At 47.6% G+C, this 21,636-nt stretch overlaps 4 protein-coding genes across 4 annotated transcripts; all 4 read right to left on the bottom strand.

The window, feature by feature from the left end:
* Positions 1-132: 132 nt before the first annotated feature.
* On the bottom strand, positions 133-1,491 carry Osi9 (DUF1676 domain-containing protein Osi9). The gene is made up of 3 exons (XM_034323603.2): positions 1,130-1,491; positions 845-1,017; positions 133-768 (listed from the first exon to the last, which is right to left on the bottom strand). Exons 1-3 carry the CDS (start codon positions 1,381-1,383, stop codon positions 449-451), a joined length of 747 nt encoding a protein of 248 aa, XP_034179494.2. The 5' UTR covers positions 1,384-1,491; the 3' UTR covers positions 133-448.
* A 4,563-nt stretch (positions 1,492-6,054) lies between these two features.
* On the bottom strand, positions 6,055-7,714 carry LOC143305807 (uncharacterized). Its single transcript, XM_076690839.1, has 3 exons — positions 7,509-7,714; positions 6,880-7,382; positions 6,055-6,671 (listed from the first exon to the last, which is right to left on the bottom strand). The coding sequence occupies exons 2-3, from the start codon at positions 7,361-7,363 to the stop codon at positions 6,379-6,381; spliced, it is 777 nt and encodes a 258-aa protein (XP_076546954.1). The 5' UTR covers positions 7,364-7,382; positions 7,509-7,714; the 3' UTR covers positions 6,055-6,378.
* A 1,916-nt stretch (positions 7,715-9,630) lies between these two features.
* Positions 9,631-12,097, bottom strand: LOC117603783 (uncharacterized). The gene is made up of 3 exons (XM_034323260.2): positions 11,660-12,097; positions 11,356-11,531; positions 9,631-10,436 (listed from the first exon to the last, which is right to left on the bottom strand). Exons 1-3 carry the CDS (start codon positions 11,914-11,916, stop codon positions 10,042-10,044), a joined length of 828 nt encoding a protein of 275 aa, XP_034179151.1. The 5' UTR covers positions 11,917-12,097; the 3' UTR covers positions 9,631-10,041.
* Positions 12,098-16,614: 4,517 nt separating this feature from the next.
* Positions 16,615-18,179, bottom strand: Osi6 (DUF1676 domain-containing protein Osi6). The gene is made up of 3 exons (XM_034323261.2): positions 17,747-18,179; positions 17,569-17,671; positions 16,615-17,470 (listed from the first exon to the last, which is right to left on the bottom strand). Exons 1-3 carry the CDS (start codon positions 18,080-18,082, stop codon positions 17,124-17,126), a joined length of 786 nt encoding a protein of 261 aa, XP_034179152.1. The 5' UTR covers positions 18,083-18,179; the 3' UTR covers positions 16,615-17,123.
* Positions 18,180-21,636: the final 3,457 nt, after the last annotated feature.

The raw sequence follows: 21,636 nt of genomic DNA on the forward strand, positions 1-21,636 counted from the left end.
TCTGTTTCTGTCCTAACGTCACCGTATTAAGATCCATTCATACTCAACCGTACCATCATCCCAGTTACCGTTCTCTTCGTGTCCATTCGAAGAATGCGTGTTCACTTTCCTTTAAGGAAAATGAGACATTAAATTGACGATACAATTGAATATAAACGGAGCCCAATGCAAATTATTCGAACGACACCGAGAGTGTCTGATTCGAACAGCCTCTCTCACTGGTGAACAGAGTCTATCGTCACGGTTCGTCACGTTTTGTCACTAGTCACGTAGAGTTCGCGTGTTTCCACGAAACGATTGCCGATCGTACGGTCGTTCCTGGGTCGTTTCCGTACGAATGTCGAGGGACTTAGTCGCGCAGCCGTCGGGTGATCGCCACCGGCTGAACGATCACTTTGGCGAACGAAGGTAGAGAGTTGATGAAACGAAGTGGTGTCACTGCTGAGAGCTACTCGGCTGGTTTGTACGCGTTGTACGCTAGCTCGGATCCAGCCGATCTCGCCCAGCCGTGATGATCGTGGTGTTCTTCGTGGCCGTAGGAGTGGACAGGGTGAGCGACGACCTCGTAACTCTGCTGCTTGTTGCCAAGAAGCTTCTGCAGACCGATGATCGCGCTGATGATCAAAGCGATCTTGCCGATCACGAGGGCTTTCAGGGCTAGGAGAGCCAGACCACCCAAGGCGATCGGGATCAGAGCTGCAGCCTTCAGTTTCAAGAGAAGCAGGATCGGCAGAAGGGATTTCACGATCTTCTTCTTCTTTCCACGTGCTGTAACAGGATCGTAAGGTAATTAGATAAAATGATTTGGATAGATGATTATTTTTGGATTAAGGATAATAAATACCTTCATCGAACGAGCGGGAGACTTCTTCGGGAAGACTCAGTTCCACGGTGTGGGTGGAAAGGAACTTGCCAGCTCTGTCCAAGATAGCTTCATCGATCGCAGCTTCCTTAGCCACGACTTCAGTGGGCAGGGTGCTTTCGATGTCGTTCAAGGACCTCGCGTTGTCTGCCCGACTGGAAGGTAAAATCCTCGATTGAATTGCGAGCGGATCGATTCCGTGAATCTCACTCTCTCGCGACCACCGCGATTCCCGAAGTCGATCACTTTCACCCGCTCGATTCTTACCTGTTCTTAGCCTCGTCGGTCTGCACGATCTTGAATCCGTCGACGACTTCGATGTCGGCCGATCGGGCTGCTCTGTCGACGAAACGCAGCGCCTTCAGCTTCAGGCACACCGAGACATCCTCTTCCCCGGAACAGGAGGAGTAAACGTCCAGAGCTTCCTCGAGGATCGACGGCTGATGGACGGCGTCCTGTGCGGCTGGTGCAGCCGTGACCGAAGCGGCGATCACCGCGGCGATTATCGCGTACTTGAACATTTTAATCACCCGAATGGAGATGAATCGAGGGGAGCAAAACGTAACCGGAACTTCTCGTTATCGATCCTCCCTTCGCGTGCTGACTGCAACAACAACTCTGCGACGATCGTATCGACACTGACCGAAAGAATCACGATTGCTGCCTTTTATCCTCGTCGCGAAAGGGGCCCGCGTACGTTTTTGAAATTTTGATGGCCCCCACCGGTTGGCCACCGCCTGACGCTGGGTTACAACCCATACGAGCTATTGGTTCTCCTCCAGGCGGTTCGTCCCGTGTTTCTCTGTCGTGCGCGTCTCCCGTTGACGCTCCTCCACACGCTCAGGCGAGCGCGAGCGTTCGCGGTCCTTCTCGCTTCTTTCCTCTCCGAGGAGAGGAGAGGTAAAACGAACCGACTTACTGACCATCGGTGTATTCGAACCAGCCCTGAGTGTGCACGCGCGCACCACGGACCACCGATGGGTCCGATGAGAATGGGAGAGGAAAACGCTCGGAAGATGCTTGCCCACTCGTCTCGGCCCTTTTCCAACCGCGGAGATTCGACCACCTTCGAAGTTGGAAGGTCTAGCGCGGGGCCAAAGGTGGGTTTCATTTTAAGGGGACATCGATGGAACGCGGATTCCAGCTTTAGGCGTTTCCGGTAAGAGCGGATTCATTATTCAATCACGGTCTGTAGGCAGGGGATCCTGATTAGATTCCTGTTTCAAAGGAATAATCTTTTTAGAGAAATTCTTTTCTAAGCGATTGGTATTGATAACTTTCTTCAAATTCACATTGTCCGCGGACAGCAAAGAGAAATAAATTTCCATAGAGTTCGGTTACTTTCTCGTTCCAGGGTACCATATTTGTTCTCAAAGAGAGACTTGGGACGCAAGGTGTATTTAGAAATCGAATATTCAGGGTCAATGATATTCACGGTGCTGGGAACTCGATCGTAATGGATTCTCGCTGCGTTGTCGCAAAATCGTTCTATAAATATCCCGTGGGCTCGAGTTGCTCTCTCATCACTCTAGAGAGAAGACATTAACGCAAAAGTTGTGCGTTTACAGTCCTTTCTCTCGAATCGATTAACACTGGAACTGGAAACTCAAAAGTAAACGTGTCATGAAGATCGCTGAAACGGATGTACGATCGGCTACGAGCACACAGTGTCCCTTTTCGAAAGGTAAGGTGTTAATTACATTCACAGAGAGAAGTCTACTAATTTTGTCGGTCAGTAGCACTCTATGGATCGTTCTACGAACGTGTCGCTGATTCAAGTAATAAGAAAATCGCGTTGGTACATTGAATCGATCCGTTTCTTGCTTGAAAATCGAAACGAAAACGTGCTAGGACCAAGGACGATAACCGTGTCGCGATTTCCCTTTCAACAGGCCAGCAGAATAAGGCCTCGCGTTGTGTAGAGAAGATGTTTCGATCTCACGCCTCCGCAACTTTCTTCGTCGCGGCGGATCGCGACCTCCTATCGAGCAGATTGCACGCTTTCCGCCCGCGTAGCTTCGAAATTCCTATGGCTCATTTGAATTTCATTCGGGACACGTCATATACTGGATTCGTAATCTGAATCTCGATATCCTGGAATTTCTTAACTGTAATTTCACGATTAGATGGACATTTCCATTTGGAAAGGTTCGAAATTACATTACCGATGAAATGGCAAAATTATGATTTTAAAGAAATCATGCACCGCTAGGAATGTTTAATCATCAGACACGATCACCTTCCTCAGTATTCCAATTGTGTTCTAAAAAAGATTTTGGAAATTATTTGATCGATATATCTGGTGTAGTAATTTGTAATTTTTAAAATTGCCTAAAAATGGCCCCTCCACATAGAAATACCCCCTCGAACGACGCATTCCCATGCTGTTTCTCTCTCTCTCTCTCCGTCCTCAGCCTCCCATTCATCAGTATCGGGGCGTAGTCGAACACTAAAACCGTCGCTTCTTCTCTTTCTTTGAAATCAATGTATTTGTGCGACACTCGCGAGGAACGTTTAACGGTTTTTCATGGAATGGTGCTTGGTGGACGAGTTGGGTTCGCGCCAGACCTCCTCAAGGGGAACAAACGGCCGCGCCTCGATGTGACCCCGAAGACGTCTCGCCTAGAAAAATGTATATGAAGAAAGAAAAAGATGAGAGGTACGGTGTTTTCCCATAAACGGTAGGTACGATTACGAGCGACTTTCTCCCTGTTTAAAGACGTTTAAATTCCTTTGAATTCACATTAACTTGGTGATCTATGTTTTAATTAGATTGGACCTTCGTTAAAATCTTACAAGGCATTCGAATAGTATTATTTATACGAGGTGGTAAATGGAAAGCTTAATTTAAGAAATGAAACGACTGCAAAATGTCCATTTCCTTTATGGCAATCGTGTGTTAAATCGAAAAATGAAATAACATATTCCGAATAATTGGCGAGCAGAAATTTCCATTAGGACAGTCAACGCGTTAATAATTCTCCTTAAAGTATGCCGGATTATATACGTGTCTTTTCTACTGCAACATCGAACGTCTGAAGAATCGATTGAAATTCTAATACCGCAACTGACCGAAGGAAATCGCTGTCACGAGTGACAGGTACAACTGTCTGCTGTGTAAATCGAAAGTGTCTACGACAGTGTCGGGGTATCAATGAAAAAGAGGATGAAATAAAAGAAGGAGAAAAGGAACACAGAATCACCGACGTTACAGAAGACTTTCACTTTATCTCGATCGCTAACGAACGACGATTTCGATTCTTCTTTTTGGCGAGACCGGTGATCGTGAGGATCGAGACAATCGACCGAGTGATCGACGAACCGTGTCACGAACGAGCGTGCGACACGTGACAACACCTAGATGGGATTAGGAACGGCTAGGATTGTTTTTAATTAGACGATTTTCGTGGACCGATACGATAATCCCGATGGTATAACGAGGCGTGTACGAGCTTGTACGCGGCTGGTAATGGAACACTTTCCTCTCGACGACGCCGGCGGGAGTGATCTCAGCCGAGGATCGAGGTCAGGTCAAGGCCCCCATGGAGCAAAGCCTGCAGCTTCTCGTTCTTTTCTTTATTTCTTCCTCCCCTTCTGTACGGGCGCAAGGCGCCTGGTGGGTGTAGTCGTCAACCCACTCAGGTTAGCTTTTTCGACCCAATATCAACATTCCTTACGCCGACAAAGAGGCAAGTGTTAGGCCTTCCTGGATCCGAACACAATGATTGGCAACCCCCTTGGTTTATCCATACCCGGCGCCACTTGAAGGGTGGTGGCTGCTAGGAAGTGGATATTTTATACCTTTACTATTTTAGCCCTTTTCCACCACCGGTATAAGCTAAAGCTTCGGAACGGCAGAGGGTGTTATTAACCCCTCAAGGCTCACTTTCGATAATAACCTCCCCTTCTGTAAACCCTCCTTGTATCAGGTATATGCAAAAATAATGGCAATTTTCTTATTACAAGTTGGTACTGATTTGAGAGAATTGAAATTTGATTGAAATAATGGTAATGATAATACTTATATTAAAATATCTCTGCTAATAGATATGTCCATTTCTAGGGTGGTGATCAACGCGTTAATGACTATGAATGAACTTTCCAAGAGAATGCACAATGAATGAACGTGATTGGAACTTTTTAATTCCCCTATAAAGAACAAAACGAAGACAGCCGACTGGCAGAAGAAGGAGGAAAATAGAAGTAAAACTTTCCATTACTCGAATGAACGGATTTCAATCCTTTTTATCGTCCTCTTATCTTCCAACTTTTCCTTGGTTTCAGCTCAGATGAAAAACGGGAGAGAAGAATGTCAGGGAAAACTCGAACGAAATCTAACGCATTCCACGTGTCAGAAATGATTGACAGGAGCTGGAGGAAATCGGGAACACCCGCTGAAAAGCCGTAGTTCCATCGGAACGATTACCATTAATTACCACCGAGTCCCGATTCCAACGTTCCACTTGAAAACACTTTGACCCACTTCCAGATCGATCCGAATCGAACCAAACGTTAGCCTATAAGAAATCAAACGATACGTTTCCTAGCTTCGAGTCCTTTGTTACGTTGGCCCACGTGTTGACGGTTCGCAGCGGAAAGAAGATAGAGAAAAGGAGGTGAAGGATTCCAGGTGACTTTCGGAAGTCTCTAGAAGGGCGGAGAATCGTTCGGAACGGGACCACCTGACCCAAGATCTTCTCCAGGATCGATGAACCTGCTCGAGGCGAAGGTAGAAGGGAGATCGATCGACGAAGAAGAGGGGAGTTGAAGACGAAGAAAGAGACACAGCTTTTTCTCCGGAATGGTAGAGAGTGTTAGGCGCAGCTTGAAAAGGCTCAGCGCGGATGCTGACTGGCCTGGTCGGCCTGCTCGGCCTGGTTTACTTCCACCTGTGTCTGATCCGCACGTGTGCTCGTGTATGTAACCCACACATACGCAATTAAGCTTCCAGGTCCCGAGCAAGTGCGTAAGGTGTTCGTGCGTTTCCAGTATGTAGGTAACGAGAGACTCTACTCTCCGCGCAGGAGGAAGAAGGCGGAAGCGCGGCTGGTCTCCTGGCCTGCATCGAACGATTAACAGGGATAATCATTATGAACGTTGCAATTGAAATTTCCTAATTTCTCTCATTTCCGCGATTACTTTCGATGAATCTTGAAATTATCATAATTGATTCATCGCTAGCGTGCGTTTGATGGAGGAAGGGTGTAAAGAGTCGCTGACACAAACGTGTTAATCTTAATATATTTTCATATCTATAAATATACATAGCCACCTCGTGGCTGCACGCTGAATAATAAATACTGAGGATGATACGATCGAGCGATTGTCGCTCGCGAGAGAGGAAGTCGGGCGTCGTGGAGAGGAACGAGAGGAAAAAGAAGTGAAGATGAAGAAGAAGGTGAAGAAGGCGAACGATCGAGGAGGAAAGCGACGCCCGACGAGGATCACGCGGGTGCTTCGTGAAAGCGAAGTCTAATGAGATTACGACGGGTCGCTGCTTCCGTGCCTTTGTTTTCCTAGGTAGACGCCGGCTTGTAAGCGGAATAAGCGAGATCGTGACTCGATCTCGCCCATCCGCTCGATCCGTGCCCTCCGGCCACTTGAACGACCTCGTGCCCCCCGTGATCCCCGCCACCGGACACTAGCTTCTTCAAGCCGATGATGGAAGCCAAGACCAGCGCCAATTTGCTGACGATCAACGCTTTGCCGGCTAGAAGGGCGAGCGCGCCCAACGCCAAGGGCACCAGGGTGCCGCCGATCAGCAGGGGGATGGCCAACAGACCGCTCATGTTCTTCTTCTTCTTACGACCTAGAAGAAACGTACGTATTAAATAATAGGATATGTTTCTCATGAACAGTTCCATTCGAAGAGTGGGCCACACGGTCTACTGGACTGGGAAAACGGAACCGGAATCATTATTTCGGATGACTGCGTTAACGAATCGACTCGACCGAGTCTGCGAACTCATTGCTCGAACGTCGACACGGATTACGGATAATTAATCTCGCGATCTCACCTTCTTCCACGAGGCTACGTTGAAGTTCCTCGACGTTCGGTAACTTCAGCTTCAGCGTGTAACTCTGAAAGAATTTCACGACCTTGTCGTAGATCATGGCGTTCAACGCTTCCTCCTTGTCGTCCAACGCCCTTGGAAGGTTGGCTTCGATCTCTTGGAAGGATTTTGGCGCTTCCTCCTCGCCAGAGGTAGGATCCTCTTGAACGAACGTCACCCCGTCCGCGACGTTCAACTGGGAGCTCCTGGACACCCTGTCCATCGCCGACAACAGTCTCACTTTCAGGCAGGGACTGAGCTCCTCGTCTGCGCACTCCTTGTAAATCTGGTACATCTGTCGCAGATCTCCGAACACGTTACTGTTGCCGGTTGACCTGGCGGTTTCCTCGTTAATGGAGTTGCTGGTCGGGTTGGTATCGGCTGACCTTGCCGAGGCCATCGCCACTAGCAGAGCCAGGTACGCGGAACAGCAAGCGATCAGTCTCATCTTTCTTGCGCAAGAGAACCTAGAATCGTTCGAATCTGTTATATAAGAATCGTCCACCGAAGCTGTGTTCCTCGTAGGTTCATCAAATTATCCCATCGTAGGCTTGAAACTTTACTGAAGTCACTTTGTTCGTCACAGTACCTACCAAGAGAGGAATACGATCGCGCGATTCGATGCGAATCAGAGGAGGGTGAAATTCGTCTTCTTCTACTCCTTCACGGACGATAAACGTCGAGGATTTCTCAATGGATTAATAGCGTTAACCACCACAACTTTGGTAGCTCGACGCCGCGAGATGCGTGCGTACTGGAGAGCACTGAAACTGGACTGTCCGTAACGGAAGCCCTGCCCTAGCTCTATATATCTGGTCAGGTGTGCGTGGCTGGCGATATTCTCCCCACCGTGGCCACCGGTACGAACACCACCATTGTGGGAGCATTTTCATTGCCAAGGATCACTTTAGAGAGGATCGAGTCTGGTTAACCACCTGGGGACGGAAGAGTAGAGAGCAGAATTCTTACCGATCAGGCCCTGGAATTCGTTCCCTCCTTTTGCTAGCAGCACCCCACCAGTCCTGAACGATAAAACCGACGCGACGATTCCGGCGAATCGTTTCGCTGCTCTCGAGAGGAACGACGCTGTACTCGCCCTTGTCGTCCGACTCGTTAGATCCGACCGGTCTAACCACATCGCGAGCACACCGCTTCGGACTGTCTCTCGCTCCGAAGCTGGTACTCGCTCGTTCTCGCCCACGTGGACGAGCAACGAGTCCTTTTGTTTGCGATTTTATCCATGGAATCTCGATAAGTATGAAATCGAAAGCATGCTCGGTTAGATTCTCAAGTGGAAGATCGTAGGATTTCGAAGTGGACTATTAACGGTAAGGTCGTTAAAACCGTGTTGATCAGATATTCAAGAGTCTACCCACGGTAAGAAATAGAAACCTCGTTGTCTAATCGAATGCTGTACCGTTAAACCAATCAAACGATCTGATCGAAGTTTTTCCCTCTTATCCTTCGGCGCCTCCGCATCCTTACCATTTTCGTCCTGTCCGACAGCGGCGTGCCAGCCTCTAGGTAACTGGGTCACACCAAGTGAAAACACGTTACACGTAGATACGCGTAGGCCTGGCTTCTGCGTAGAGGTATGGGGGTCAGGGGAGATACGGTTCTCTTAATGTCCAGGTTCATGAGCGCAGTGAAGCATCGGAAGGCACCGAGGCAAGACTGAAATTTTCGGTGGGGAACTGGCCCTGTTCCGATTTCTTTTCTTTTCTTTCTTAACAGCCATCATTGCTTCTCTTTTTTCCTATTTCTTCTCTCTGTCCCACGCTGGTCGACTCATTGAATCGACCAATGATTCGGCAAATTCATGATGCGCCGACAGGATCGAACGAGGACACCCGAGGACGATAAACAAACGTTCGACGAAAAATACACGGTTTTACCGATTTCTCGGTCACGTACGTGCCATGGAAATCATCCTGTCGGCGAAAGCGAGATATCGAACACCCTCAAACGTCTGACCATTTCCGGTTCAACGATCCGCGATCTTGAATACTATCGGACGGTGATTTTCTGCATCGCGATTCCGCTTGATGAGCCTCGTCACGAGTCACTTGTTCCCCAATGAAAACCGTCGTTATTGTGTTCGTTGGCCGCGCGCGGGTAACATTATTATTCCCGGTATGCAGGTTACCGGTTTGAAGTTCACGGCATCGAGCATCCGGTTTCGCCGTCCGGTAATCTATGCGACGGTAATGAAGGCGGTTTGCGGAAAAAAACGGCAGCTTTTACGAGCCATTAAGTGACCGATCAACGTAGCTAGGTCAGTAGTGGCAATCTCGAACACAGTGGAACGGTCATCAATTTCGCCGGGCATTAACCATCGAGGAGCTTCATAATCGAAATTACGATTTTCTTATGGGATAATCGAGAAGTTTCACGACTTCTTTCTCATAAACGTACACTATAATTAGCCTGGGCTATTATCGACGTATACTTTCTACTCGTACCAAGCGAAATGCCCTCGCTTCGCGGTTGTTTTCCCCCCCGTTGCTTGTTAGATGTTATCTGGTTCAGGTATCGAACGATGCACCGATGCGTACCTATACTACTTTCACTCGTTTTCATAGGTATCGATGAAAAGAAAGTACGTTTCATCGGTGCAAGCGTTTGGTAAATGGATGACACGTGATTGGAAACGTTCTCCAATAGATTATACGTTCCTGTGTCCTATAGGGACGTTGTTTCTCTTATGCATTTGAGTCATATGTTGTTTTTCTTTGGGACAAGACGCAACGCGCCGTTCGTCATCTCTTTATTACAAAGAACAATGTGAGGCAATAACAATAGCACACGATCGAATGGATAAAATTAAATAAATACTAGAACAGGCGTTAGGCGCAATGAATAAATAACAATTTACGCTATACATGGGGAACGAGTATCTCGCGGAGGTACTGGTTCGTTGTTGATCAAGAAGAGAGCGACAGAGTTATTAGATCGAGAGGATTCGAGTTATCGAGGAGGATAAGAAGAATAAATATGTATAAAATAGAGAGGAAAACGGGTAAAGGGGAAATCGAGGAAACGAGGAAAGAGGAAAGTGGTTAGGAAAAGAAAGAAGAGAGGAAAGTGATAGACGCCGAAGGACATCGGAACTCTCTACGAAATTCTTCATGCTTGTGGTTGTGGTTGATGAGCGCGGTAGGCCATTTCGTGGGCATCCTGAGGTAAACTCCTTGCCCAGCCGTGGCCACTGCTGCCAGAATAGCCGCCACCATAGTCGGCGCCACCGCCACCGCCACCGTAACCACCGTGGCCTTCGTCGTGGCTGACGACGTGGCTGCTGCTATGATGAGGATGCGACACCACCTCGTACGTCACGTGCTTTCCGCTCGAGCTGAGGAGCTTCTTCAGTCCGATGATGGCTGATATCACCAGGGCTATTTTACCGACGAGCAGAGCCTTACCAGCGATCGCCGCGATCGCACCCAAGGCTAGTGGCAACAGGGCTGCGGCCTTCAGGGCGAGGGCCATCATCAACGGGCCGAGAATTTTCTGGGCCTTCTCTGTAATCGAGTAATGGTAATTAAATACCCACGTCGCGCGTTAACCGTCGAATAAAATTTTGGAACGAGCGTAGATAAGAGCGTTGGGGATAACCTGGCTGAAATTTCTCAGCGAGTACAATCGTACGATTAAACAACGTTCCCACGAGAAGAGCGGGAAGTAACGCGACCCGACCTTTCTCAGGATGACTCCGGGGAATCTTGAAGTGGAATAGGCGAAGGTCAAGGCGAAGTACCCCGTTGCAGGATGGAAAGTATGTCAAAAATCTCACGCGGCGAGAGATCTCCCGCAGAGGTCCGTCTCTCTTTCGCCTCGCGTGTAACCCTCTCCTCGTTCTACGCTCGAGGAGTTTCAAGGGGAAGCGGAACCAGTTCCTCAGTGGGTCAACGTCTCGCGGCCAGCTTCCCCAGCGTATCGTCATCGTTGTCTTCTCGAATAGAGCGACCACGATAGCCGAGGAACTCGGCACGATGCAATTGTTACCGACAAAGCGAATCCCGGTTAACCCGTTCCTCGCGTTAATTACCGCCACCGAGCGTGTAATTGGTCGGTCACGTGACCCCGGATCGAACTGCTCAATGGCACCTTGTTTCTGGTAATTAACGATACTATACGAGAGGAAACAATGAATAGGTAATTAAGCACACTAGTAAGATGGTAATTTGAAGAAGTTGAAATTACGATGCTCGAAAGATGAAAGATAACCAAGTGTCCTATTGTCTGACGCTTTTACGCGTTGATGACGATGGGGGTCAACCGTACTAGGCATGCATATTATTAAACCGAACTAACCTTAATCTTGTACTAATGAAATCAATGATTCGTAACTTGTTCATTACCACCGCGATCCGTGTCTATATATCTTTGAAGGTTTCGTTTAAAAATTGCAAAGAAATGTTTCTTTGAGTTTATACTCACTTTTCTTGCCACGACTTTCGACAGCATTGTCAGTGAAGTCTTCGAAGCTTCGACCAGCTGATTCAATGGCGCCAAGGATGTCGGTACCCTTGAGGTCAACCTTGACCGTGTGGGTCCTGAGGAACCTTCCTAGACGATCGAACAACAGCGTATCCAAGTCGCTGGACTCGATGGATCTGTAAAATCCCGTTAAAAATTAATTACAAAAAAGAATACACGGATACAAGATCGAACACAAGATCAACGAAATTCAATTTAATTCCTCAAGAGATATTTCCCTTGTCTCAGGAAAAATAAAACCAACCTAGGTGCGCCTTCTTCGGTGTTCGAAGTTTTGACCACGGTGATGCCGTCCGTGAGCGTGATATCCTCTTTGTCCGCGAGCATTTTGTCCACGTATGAGAATACTTTGTACTTGATGCAGTTGATCGATTCCTTCTTCAGGCAATCGGTGTAGATCGTCGCCATCAGGTCATTCTCGTTTCCAGGCTTGTCGTTGGCCGGCAACGCGACAGCCAGCACCGGAAGTAGCCACAGAACGTTCACAAAGTACTTGCTCATTGTTCCGATCGAATCACCGATTCGTATGCCGAACGGAAACCGACGTTTGTTGACAGTTTCGTACCGAGGAGGCTGTATATCCTGTGCGCGAGTAGTATCGCACCGGTTGTTGTCAGACGGTGAACGTGGACGCCAGGATGAGCGTCGATCGAGGCCTCGTGTGTTACATCCAAAAGAGGTTGCTTTGCTTTTATACCGAAGTATCGCACGAGGGGAGACCTCGTGGGCACGGGCCACCAAGAGTTCGCTCGAGCTCGCTCGTCGTGCCATCCCCTCTATCTCTTCTCTCGCTCCTCTCTCCTACCCCTCTCTTCGATCGAATCCTCCGGGGCCTCTCTACGACCACATAAGCCTTCCTCCTTCGTTCGTTCGTCATCCCTCTCCTTTCTCGAATCTCCTTATTTTAGCAGGACAAAAAAAAAAGATGCCCGTCTTTCCGAGGGAAAAGAATAAGAACAGAGGGAGGGAGATATCAATTTCTTTTTTAAATGTGTGCCTTCGTAAGGTATTCTCTAACCCTTTCGATATGCCCCTTTAAAAAGGTTTCTCACCCTTTGCTATTAGACGCCTTTTGAAATTAATGTATGTCATCGTGAATTTCTTAATTTTAAGTGAAATCGTGTTTTTACTTTGAGACCTCCAATAGTGGACGATGGTCCGTAAATGAAAAAATTTCTGCAATAGCGTCTTTTCCATGGGCATATATCGAGCAACCTAATAGAAGATGGACGCACTTGCATTTTCTTTCTGGTACCCATCGCGTTCCCCTGATTGAATCCTCGTTTCCTTCGTCTGTGGAAGACCTACTTCGCTCTCCGTTAAGGTCCAATGGCAGAGGTATACCTCTCTTCCGTCCCCATCGAATCGCTCATTGAACGAGGGAAATCTACTCGGCGGAGGTCGCGGGGAATGGTACAGCAAACGAGCTCCCTTGTGATTTCTCGCACGACTTCACGTGTCTCTTCCCCGTTCCTCTTTCTTGATCTATCATTACCATGAGAGTGATTCAAGTGCATGGTGTATCCCTGTCGCGATTCCGACAGGTCTTCTTCAACGGAAATTCGCGGTTGACAACGTTACCATGTCAGCTAAGGAGAGACTGGTGCAAAACGAAACCTTGACCTAATTTTCAACGGCTAACGTAGCCGAATGGTGTCTGATATTAAAATTTTCGAATTCGTATTCTTAGAAGGTGTCAGAAAGTCGTCTGACACTATTTCTGATTCGTCTGAAGCCACCTAGACCGGTCCGAGGCTGCTTACAGTTATACGGCATTTAATGTCGTTAAATTCTTTACGCGAAAGACGCTTAGAACCGTTCCGAGTTCTTTATTTGCTACCTGCTGTTTGTTTATAGATCCTTAGGTGTCGTTTACGTCATTTTGCTCGGAACGTTTCAATATCCTCTATCGCTGTTCGTTAGAATCGTGTTGCAGCGACTAGAATCGTATCTAACGATATCCAAAGTCGCGCACAACTGTTCGTACCTACCCATCTTCGTCCGCTGCTTACAGTTATACGACTTTAATGCCTTGGAATTCCTGCTGTGGGACACACTTCGAACTCCACTAGGCGATTTATTTACGATTTCAAGTAACTGTGTAGGATATTTGAAGCCACACAAATCTCAATCGAATTGATTGCTTCAGATTATTATCGAAGACCATCGGGCTAATTAGAAACCTATGACGAACATCTGCAGTTTACTAATCCTCGAAATTATGTTCAACGAATCGAACGATTTATTAGAACGCTCTAACTCGTTTTTTTTCGGAGGATTCGCGGTTCGATCGTAGACGATGGTCAATCGTTTTAGTCAGCATCGAAAACCTTCATCGGCAGATGATGGACGCAAGATATTATCAGGGGAACGGGGTCGCTCACCCATTTACAACTGGGTCGAGTGTCGGGCGATCATTTCGGCTGTTTCGTCTCTCTTCCTCGCGCCTCGTCCACCTGTCTCGATCCGTTCCCTTCCGTCGGCGTCCGATCGTCTCTGTTGCACCTCGAGGAGCGTCCAAAAGGACGTTCTCCGTTCAGCCGGTTTCGGGGATCAAGATCGGGCCCGGTCCTCGAGAGCGAACGTCGCCCCGGGCGAAATCATCCACCTGACGCGCGGCTCGAAGCTTCGTCGAGCGTTTACGTGCCGATACACGCGTGCACGTGAAGAAAAGCGAACGTATCCCAGGCGGCCGGTATCCTGAATGAAATCCTGCTTCGACCATTGTGCTTTCTTTCAAATTATTCTTATCCCAAATGGCAACGTTTGCTTTCGCGAGGATTTAACCAGAATTTTCTTGGAGTATAGAATTTTATAACTATCTATCCGAGCGGAATGAAAAGTTACGAAGCTGATGCGAGGGGAACAGAGGTAGCAGCACACTTTCGGGTCGATCAAGAAAGTCGCTGAAAGTCGAGATCCACGGTCATCGAAAGTACACGTGCACGAAGATGAGAGATGAAAGAGGAGGTTCACGAATCGTGGGTCAGATCGTATAGATTTCTGGGTGGATAGAAACGGAGGAACCGTCCGAGAGTCTAGCTCGACGCGAACGAAACCGCGGGAAAGAGTAACGGTGGACGATTGTTTCGAAATCCTGGTGGCAATGTTGAACGCATCGCGTGTCACCGAATTAAGACACGCGATCGTACCAGTTCTTCCTCGAGGACCTCCTTTCTTCTCTAATATATCGATTTTGATTTACGAAACGCGGAATGCGATAGATCGAAACACGCGTCCAACGCGGTTAACCCCGTTTCGTGGACGCACAGAAAATCGAGCGTCGTTTCGCAAAACTTTCCAATTTCCAGACTCGTTCGGGAACAGAATGTTCCACGAAAGAATCCGTGTCGCGCTTTTACCAGATTTTTACAGGTTCACGTGATTCGAATCACGCGATCGTCGTACGAGCAAGTTCCGAAGGGCCCCGTTCACGTATCGATTGAACATCGATTTATCGTCTCCGTTGCAGCTGGTATGCGGCTAATAAGGCACTAGGAAATCCAACAGCGAGCAGGGAATCTAGTAACCCAGTGACGCATGAGAAACTGCCGTCTACTAATCGTGACGTGAGAACCGTACCGAGATTCAGATACGAGCGAAACAGCTCGTTCGGTTGTGGCGCTTTTACGACTCTCTAATAATGAGATAGAAGGACTCGAAGCTAGGTGAAATTCCGCTTTTGTGAATACCAAAAGAAAGTCTCTATTCATCAGCATCGCGAGCCGAGGCTCAGCGCCAATTTTCATGACATTTTCTTTCTCTGTTATTCTTTTCCTTGACGTTTGCCTTGCTTTTACATCGGACGAACGTTTAACGGGGCGAACGCGACGCGTTCTGATTTTTCTGTCCGCGTTCCCGTCGACGTTCCACGGGATCGGAAGATTTACGAGGTCGACGGCCCGTGTAAACGTCAACCGGACGAAAAATTACGTTTCGAACGGGTTTCCCTTCACGTTTCTTCCCTTTATCACGATTAAAACGACTACCGCCATGAAAGTCCGTCGAACAAAAGGATTAGGTCTCATACTTTCTCTTGTACGGCTCTTCTTTAATTATGAATCGGAACATTTCGACGCGTTAAATACCGCGCGTCTCTTTGTGTATTCCTTCGTATTGATTCCTGTTAAAAAGGGATGGCGTAAACCGAGAGAGCGGAGGGGACGAGTTACCTGAATACCGAGTCACGATTAATGTACCTCTTCTCTCCCCGCGTCACTTCGCCACTAACGAAAGTCTCCTCTTCCTTTCAAAATAATACCGCATCTTTTTTTTCCTCCGGATCCCTCACGATCCTGTCGCGATACAGGCGAACGTAACGAGCCGTGACACGAACGTTCTTGCTCTCTCGATTCGTTTCACCTTCGTTCTATCGAATAACATAATACTCGGAACATTGAACCTAATTAGTACCTATCAGTGGTCCACTTATTTTTGTCGCCGATCGAAGCCATCGTCAACTGTCGTCAGGTGTCACGGATCGCCTCGAGGCAGCAAGAAACGATGGAGAAAAGATTTCCTTTCCGTTTTACGTCCGCACCTTCCTCGACCGCTAATCAGCGGCTGTGCAAATACAGAGTTGTTCAGGCAAAAAGGATTTTTACTATCGGCCCCGAAGCAAGTTACTCGCAATCGCGACGGAAGAAACGACAATTTTGCGTCAACCTCCTTTCCAGTCGCTCATTTTCCTCCTATCTGGGACTTAAGGACATCGTTCGCGAAAGATTTACTAGAATGTCCGTCCTCTCGACCCGATTCGGAACGACGAACGCTAGCCACGATCTGTCGACCCGCGCGAGTCCCGAGGAAAACCGCGTCGCACGACCGGATGTGCACCTTGCCGGTGCACTTTCCCCTCGAGGCGCGCAGCCATCTGGCATTTCCATCTCGTCGTCCACCTCGGCCGGCTCGATTTCGCCCGCGAGATCGCGCCGCGACGAGAGAGCCAGGCCGGTTTCGAGGCCGTTGAAATTTCGCCGGTGAAACAGGAACAGAGACGGGCAGGGACGAAGTAAAAAAAAAAAAAAGAGCGACCGTTTCGGAGGTTCTCGGAAGGTTGGAAAGTCGGCGACGATCGTGATTTCTCTTTTCGCCGTGGATCCGGGATGATTTCGTACGGAAGGAACTCGATTTCGACCGGAATCGATTGAGAACGAGACAAACTCTTTGTTACTTTTCTTTTCTTTTTCTATAAATTGTATTTGACGGTTCGTTGTCAACATGCGTTACAAATTAATAAAAAAAAAAAAGACAATGATGATGAGAGCACTTCATGTCATTCAGGTAAGAGCACTTGAGAACAGAGTTCATCTAAATCGTACTGGACTAGATGGTGTTCAGCTTCGTGGTATTCGTTAAGAGATTAAACTGTGGTCGTGTGATTGCGCTTCGCAGCCGCGCTTACAAAATTCGTTAAGCTCGGATTCATCGAGCTAAAGCGCCGCGACTAGCCTCTATTCGTTTTCATTCTACACGCATAACGAATAATTATGATACGCATTATTTACACGGGACCGGATGGTCCCTGGTCCGCTTATTATTAAACAGAGGATAAATAAACAATAAATACAGTCGAAGGAATCGTCCCGATTCTATCGTGTCCTCGTGGATCGATGAGAAACGAAGAGGAAGAAGTGAGAAGGATAGGAAAGGAGGTAAGGAGAGTATGAAGAGAGAAGAGGAAGATGGTTGAGATACTAAGAAAAACGTTAATGATGGTAGCCGGAGTATGCTTGATTCTGCGCGTAACCATGCCCATCGTCCCACGAGGCGCCGGACGACCATCCTCCGCTCGCAACTGGAGCGGACCAACCCCCGCTAGCTCCGGCTCCGTTCCATCCGTTGTAAGGAGTCATTTCGTGGTAAGAGTTCTTCGACCACAGAGACTTCAGCCCGATGAAAGCGGAAATGGCGAGGGATATAAGGGATGCGAAGATCGCTTTCTTCGCTATAAGAGCGATCGCGAAGTACGCGAGGGTGGCCAACGCTCCGATCTTCACTTTCGCGGCGATCAGAAGAGGCAGGATCGATTTCAGGATCTTCTTCTTACCTCGACCTATAGCGAAGAAGAAAAGAACGTTACGCTTGGACGATTTTGAGGATTCAAAGAATTTCGATACGATTAAATCGAGAAATAGATTTCTTTAAGTTTACCTTCGACGATTTCGTTGACCGCTTGACGCACCTCTTCCGGTGCCGAGTCGCTGAAGGCGCGAGCCGATTGCCCGATCTTCTCGAAAGTAGGCGCGAGATTGATCTATAGACACAGAAATATATATTACATCAGACAATTAGGATCGATTACATCAACTCAACGAAATGCTTCAATTACCCTGAGACTACGTCCACTTAAGAATTCACCGGCTTCCTCGGTCACGAAATTCTCAAGAGCGCTCTGTCTGTCGGCCACGTTATTAGCAGCGTCGATCTCCTGATCGTGAACCAATTCCTTGCCAGTTCTGGAGCTTCTTGCTTGTTCGTCTCCGTTCTTCACCAGACTAACACCACTGAACAGTTCCAAGTTGTCCTTGTCGAAGAACTCCTTCGCTTTTCTGTAGAGGCTCTTCTGCACGCAGGATATGCTGTCGCTCTTCAGGCAATCCTCGATGCTCTGCCCTGTCGTTAGGACGACGGCTGCCGTTAGAAACACGATCGCGAATAACTTCATGGTGGAATGAAGCAACTAAAGACGAATATCTCCGAACGGTGATACAGATACGAGTGGATGACCGACGTTTTCCGAAACCAGTCCCGTCGGTAGTGAAATTTCGTGTGGTCCATCGTACGATCTCTTAAGCTTATATTTGGCGGGCCCCTCCTCGACCCACGGTCCGCGTCGCCGCCCCACCTCTTGCCGCCTTTTGGTATTTTTTTTTTTCTCTCTATTTGCCGTGCACGAGCGTGTGCGTCGTCACAAATGCTCGTGCACGTCGTCGGTGTCGTCGTTGACGAAAGTGCTTGTTCGAGCGACGGAAGCGGATAGGTGTTTCTCTCGGCCCAGGTGTTCCTCTGCGACGCCCATCGAGCCCCGCGACCTGCGACCTGCCCACACCAGACACGAATACGGTACCAAGGTGGGCTGGCCGACATATCTTCTCTTCCCTTTTATCTTTCGTCTAGGAATATTCCTACGGCTTTCTTCGCTCTATCTTCCCACCGCTCGTTGAACCGAGACAAACGAACATCGTGGACGTGGATCTGGAAGGAGGAGGTCCTAAAGGGCGATTTAGGGTCAATCTGAGTTGGAGATTAGACAGGGGAGAGTTAGAGGTGACCTAGATTAGAGAGCCAACCGAAAGTGACTAAATAGTGCTATTGAGATTTCATAAATATAAAAGTTTTCTTTATAAACATTTATATATGTATACGCGCGGAGTAGCCATCAACGCCTGTTTTCTCCGCGTCAAAAGAGAGTTTATGAAGGCAGGTAATTAACGAAGATTCTCCAATTAACAATAGCTCGTAGAGCGGTAAAACGTGTACCAGCTAACAGCACTAAACGCTGGCAGATAAAAGGTTAGCAGAAAAGTAGGGAACAACGGTAGAAGAAGCTAGACATGCAAATTCGAAACGGTCTTCGATCATCGGAAGAATCGCGGTGAACGGTTTACGAGTCTCATCAGGTTGGTTATTTTTCCAAGGAAGTGTCAGAAATCGGAGAAGCTCGTACTCTCTCCCACGAACGACGAAATGGCGATCGGCATGAATGAAAGAAAACTGGTATAGATCAGGTTCAAACATCCCGGATCCGACCTTCATCGAGGCGAACACGCGGACACCACTTTCTACTTTGACCCCTCGCGACTCTCACGGCCAGCCGATAACGCGTACGGCGCTTGTCGTTTTCGTTTCGTTCCTTCCGACCTGAAGCGATTACAAAGCGGCCGTGGAATTTCGGGTTGCGAAATCCTGACCGTTGTTGGTGGATGGAATTTCGTTACTCCGAGCTTGCCCATCGAAATTCCGGCTTCGTTCGTCCAAATCGTGACTCTCTTCTACGGATCTAGGAAATCGAACGATTTCGTGTCGCTTCTTCACCTTTGGACTTTCTTGATTTCTTCAAACTAGATCAATCACCTCGGTCGGAAATTTTTTACCCCACGAGTTTCTAATTCGAAAATTTCCATTTCGTATTTCCTATTTTTAAATTTGAAGTATGGAAATGGAAGGGTTAAAACAAGGCCTCTATATGGTAATTAAAATAATGAGAAAAGAAATGGAGGAAATAAAACATCATCGACTGGGATGAGAGTCAAGAGTGGTCGCGTAACTCGGTTAACCGAGTTGACATAATCGTCTGGTCGGGGAAAAGTTCGTGAGAAGAACCGCTGGCAATCGTGCTAATCAAGCTTTCGCCGCGCTTGAAGGGACCGGATGAAAAGGAAATTCGCGCGATCTTACGTCACTGTTCATTCATCCTTTCTCGGTCATCTACCGACCACCGTCTCCGGGATCCTTTCCAGCCGATCCTTCGTTCTCGTGGCAGAGGAGAGCCGTTAAAAAGTAAAACCACGGTTTCTCCTTCGCCGCGTGCAGCAGAAAGGAACGGCCGAAGCCACCGACACGCCCCGACACGGTAAAATCAGCGATGCTTAGAAACGATCATCGAAACCGGGATGAAAGGAGGCTGCTGCCATTGCAGGATCGCGAAATTAACCATCAATGATATCGTTCGTTAAACGTATTATGTAAACTTTCACCGTGAGATGACTTATATACGCTCTGTACAGTTCTTTTATTTCCTTCCTTTACCGGATGTCGATCGTTTCTATCTCGTTGCTTTTTACAGCATTCATTCGTGTTCTTTTCTCTAAGAATTTCTACATCATTCAAAGAATTTGTGGACTAGATATATCGAGTATCAGGATGCACTTTCAATTGTAATAATTCACAATTTTCATAGAATGCATTCATGACTCACTAATTTTTGTTCTGTCATTAATTAATCAAGAAGAAAAATATTCTTCTTGAAGAAGTCCAATATTCGGTAACTGCGTATCAAATGGCCGATTTTGAAGCATAGAAAGTCTGAATTTTTTCAATTCCTTTCACGAATTCCACGACGTTTCGCGAAACGAAATCCCGAAAAACGAGGCCCAGGTGTCGGTGAATAAACTACGCTACATGGGACATTAACATTTTTCTTTTTCTCTTTGCGCGAGCTCGCTTAGCATACGACCGGTTGAGTTTCACTCAGGACTCGCGGAGAAACGTCCGATGACAGTGGTCTGCTAATAGCGGACTATCTTAACCCAGAATGAGATGACACGGGTATTATAAGCAAGATTTCTTGCGAATTCCCTGTCATTTACTCGCGGTTCTAACGATCGTTCACCGGCGAATGACGAACTTGGACGCGAAAGTATAACTCGTCTCGTAAGTCGGTCAATGATTCCTCTCCGCGATTCAATATTTTCTATCATAATTCCTGAATATTACGGAAGTATTTCCATTCACAGTTGAATACTGGACGGAGAGGTCAAGGTTACAAATTTTGCAAACTCGTTGACGATTCTGTACGTGCTGTCGACACGAATTTTATTGATTATCCGCTCGTTCGGGGTACTGTTCTCGTCGCCGAATGGGCCATTGTGCAGTTGTAACATGGTGTTTCAATTGCGCGAAGAAATTTCGTACGAAGGTGTGCTACTTTCGAGGTGACTCTTCTTCGGATCTTCATTCGTTCTCGTTGAAAAGCGGATTAGTTTTCTAAACGATTTTATTTTTAATCGAAACTGGGTCACATCGAGCGAATAAACCTCTGCATTGCATCAGAAACTCGTCCCCTCATCTGCAATTTCAAAAATCTTCAATTTGTCTAAGGAATTCGAAACATTTCCATTTTGCTTGTAAATCATTGCTCGATTCGAGTCACGAATTCCAATATCGCTGGGTCTTCAGCTTAGAAAGCTTTCGGTTCAACGTTTCGATCATCTAACCTCAGTCAGCGACCCGCTGCGCGAGGAATTTCTCAGAGAAAAGAAGCGGCTTCCGCTTGACACGCGCCCGATCCGAAAAATCGGTCGTCGACGGATTTGAATTTTAAATTTCCATCGGTAATGAGCGTGGAATGTAACGGGCCCCTCTCCCGATCGTTACCGTGCCAAATAGTAGATATTAATGGGCCATCGGGTCAAATGTGACCGTCAAATCCTCCGGAACGTTGCAACGATCACCAGGCACCTTCGTCTTTGGTGAAATCTTTCATAGTAGAAATTTGCA

Source organism: Osmia lignaria, chromosome 11, assembly GCF_051020975.1.
Source record: "Osmia lignaria lignaria isolate PbOS001 chromosome 11, iyOsmLign1, whole genome shotgun sequence".
NCBI lineage: Eukaryota > Metazoa > Arthropoda > Insecta > Hymenoptera > Megachilidae > Osmia > Osmia lignaria.

Excerpts from the sequence above, each read along its gene's own strand:
- Osi9 (XM_034323603.2), bottom strand. The coding sequence starts at position 1,383 with ATGTTCAAGTACGCGATAATCGCCGCGGTGATCGCCGCTTCGGTCACG. Across the intron at positions 1,018-1,129 it reads ACCGACGAGGCTAAGAACAG|TCGGGCAGACAACGCGAGGT; the intron begins GTAAGAATCGAG and ends TTTACCTTCCAG. Across the intron at positions 769-844 it reads CTCCCGCTCGTTCGATGAAG|CACGTGGAAAGAAGAAGAAG; the intron begins GTATTTATTATC and ends ATCCTGTTACAG.
- Osi6 (XM_034323261.2), bottom strand. The coding sequence starts at position 18,082 with ATGAAGTTATTCGCGATCGTGTTTCTAACGGCAGCCGTCGTCCTAACG. Across the intron at positions 17,672-17,746 it reads TAAGTGGACGTAGTCTCAGG|ATCAATCTCGCGCCTACTTT; the intron begins GTAATTGAAGCA and ends CTGTGTCTATAG. Across the intron at positions 17,471-17,568 it reads GGTCAACGAAATCGTCGAAG|GTCGAGGTAAGAAGAAGATC; the intron begins GTAAACTTAAAG and ends TCTTCGCTATAG.
- LOC117603783 (XM_034323260.2), bottom strand. The coding sequence starts at position 11,916 with ATGAGCAAGTACTTTGTGAACGTTCTGTGGCTACTTCCGGTGCTGGCT. Across the intron at positions 11,532-11,659 it reads ACCGAAGAAGGCGCACCTAG|ATCCATCGAGTCCAGCGACT; the intron begins GTTGGTTTTATT and ends GGGATTTTACAG. Across the intron at positions 10,437-11,355 it reads CGAAAGTCGTGGCAAGAAAA|AGAAGGCCCAGAAAATTCTC; the intron begins GTGAGTATAAAC and ends ACTCGATTACAG.
- LOC143305807 (XM_076690839.1), bottom strand. The coding sequence starts at position 7,363 with ATGAGACTGATCGCTTGCTGTTCCGCGTACCTGGCTCTGCTAGTGGCG. Across the intron at positions 6,672-6,879 it reads ACGTAGCCTCGTGGAAGAAG|GTCGTAAGAAGAAGAAGAAC; the intron begins GTGAGATCGCGA and ends CGTTTCTTCTAG.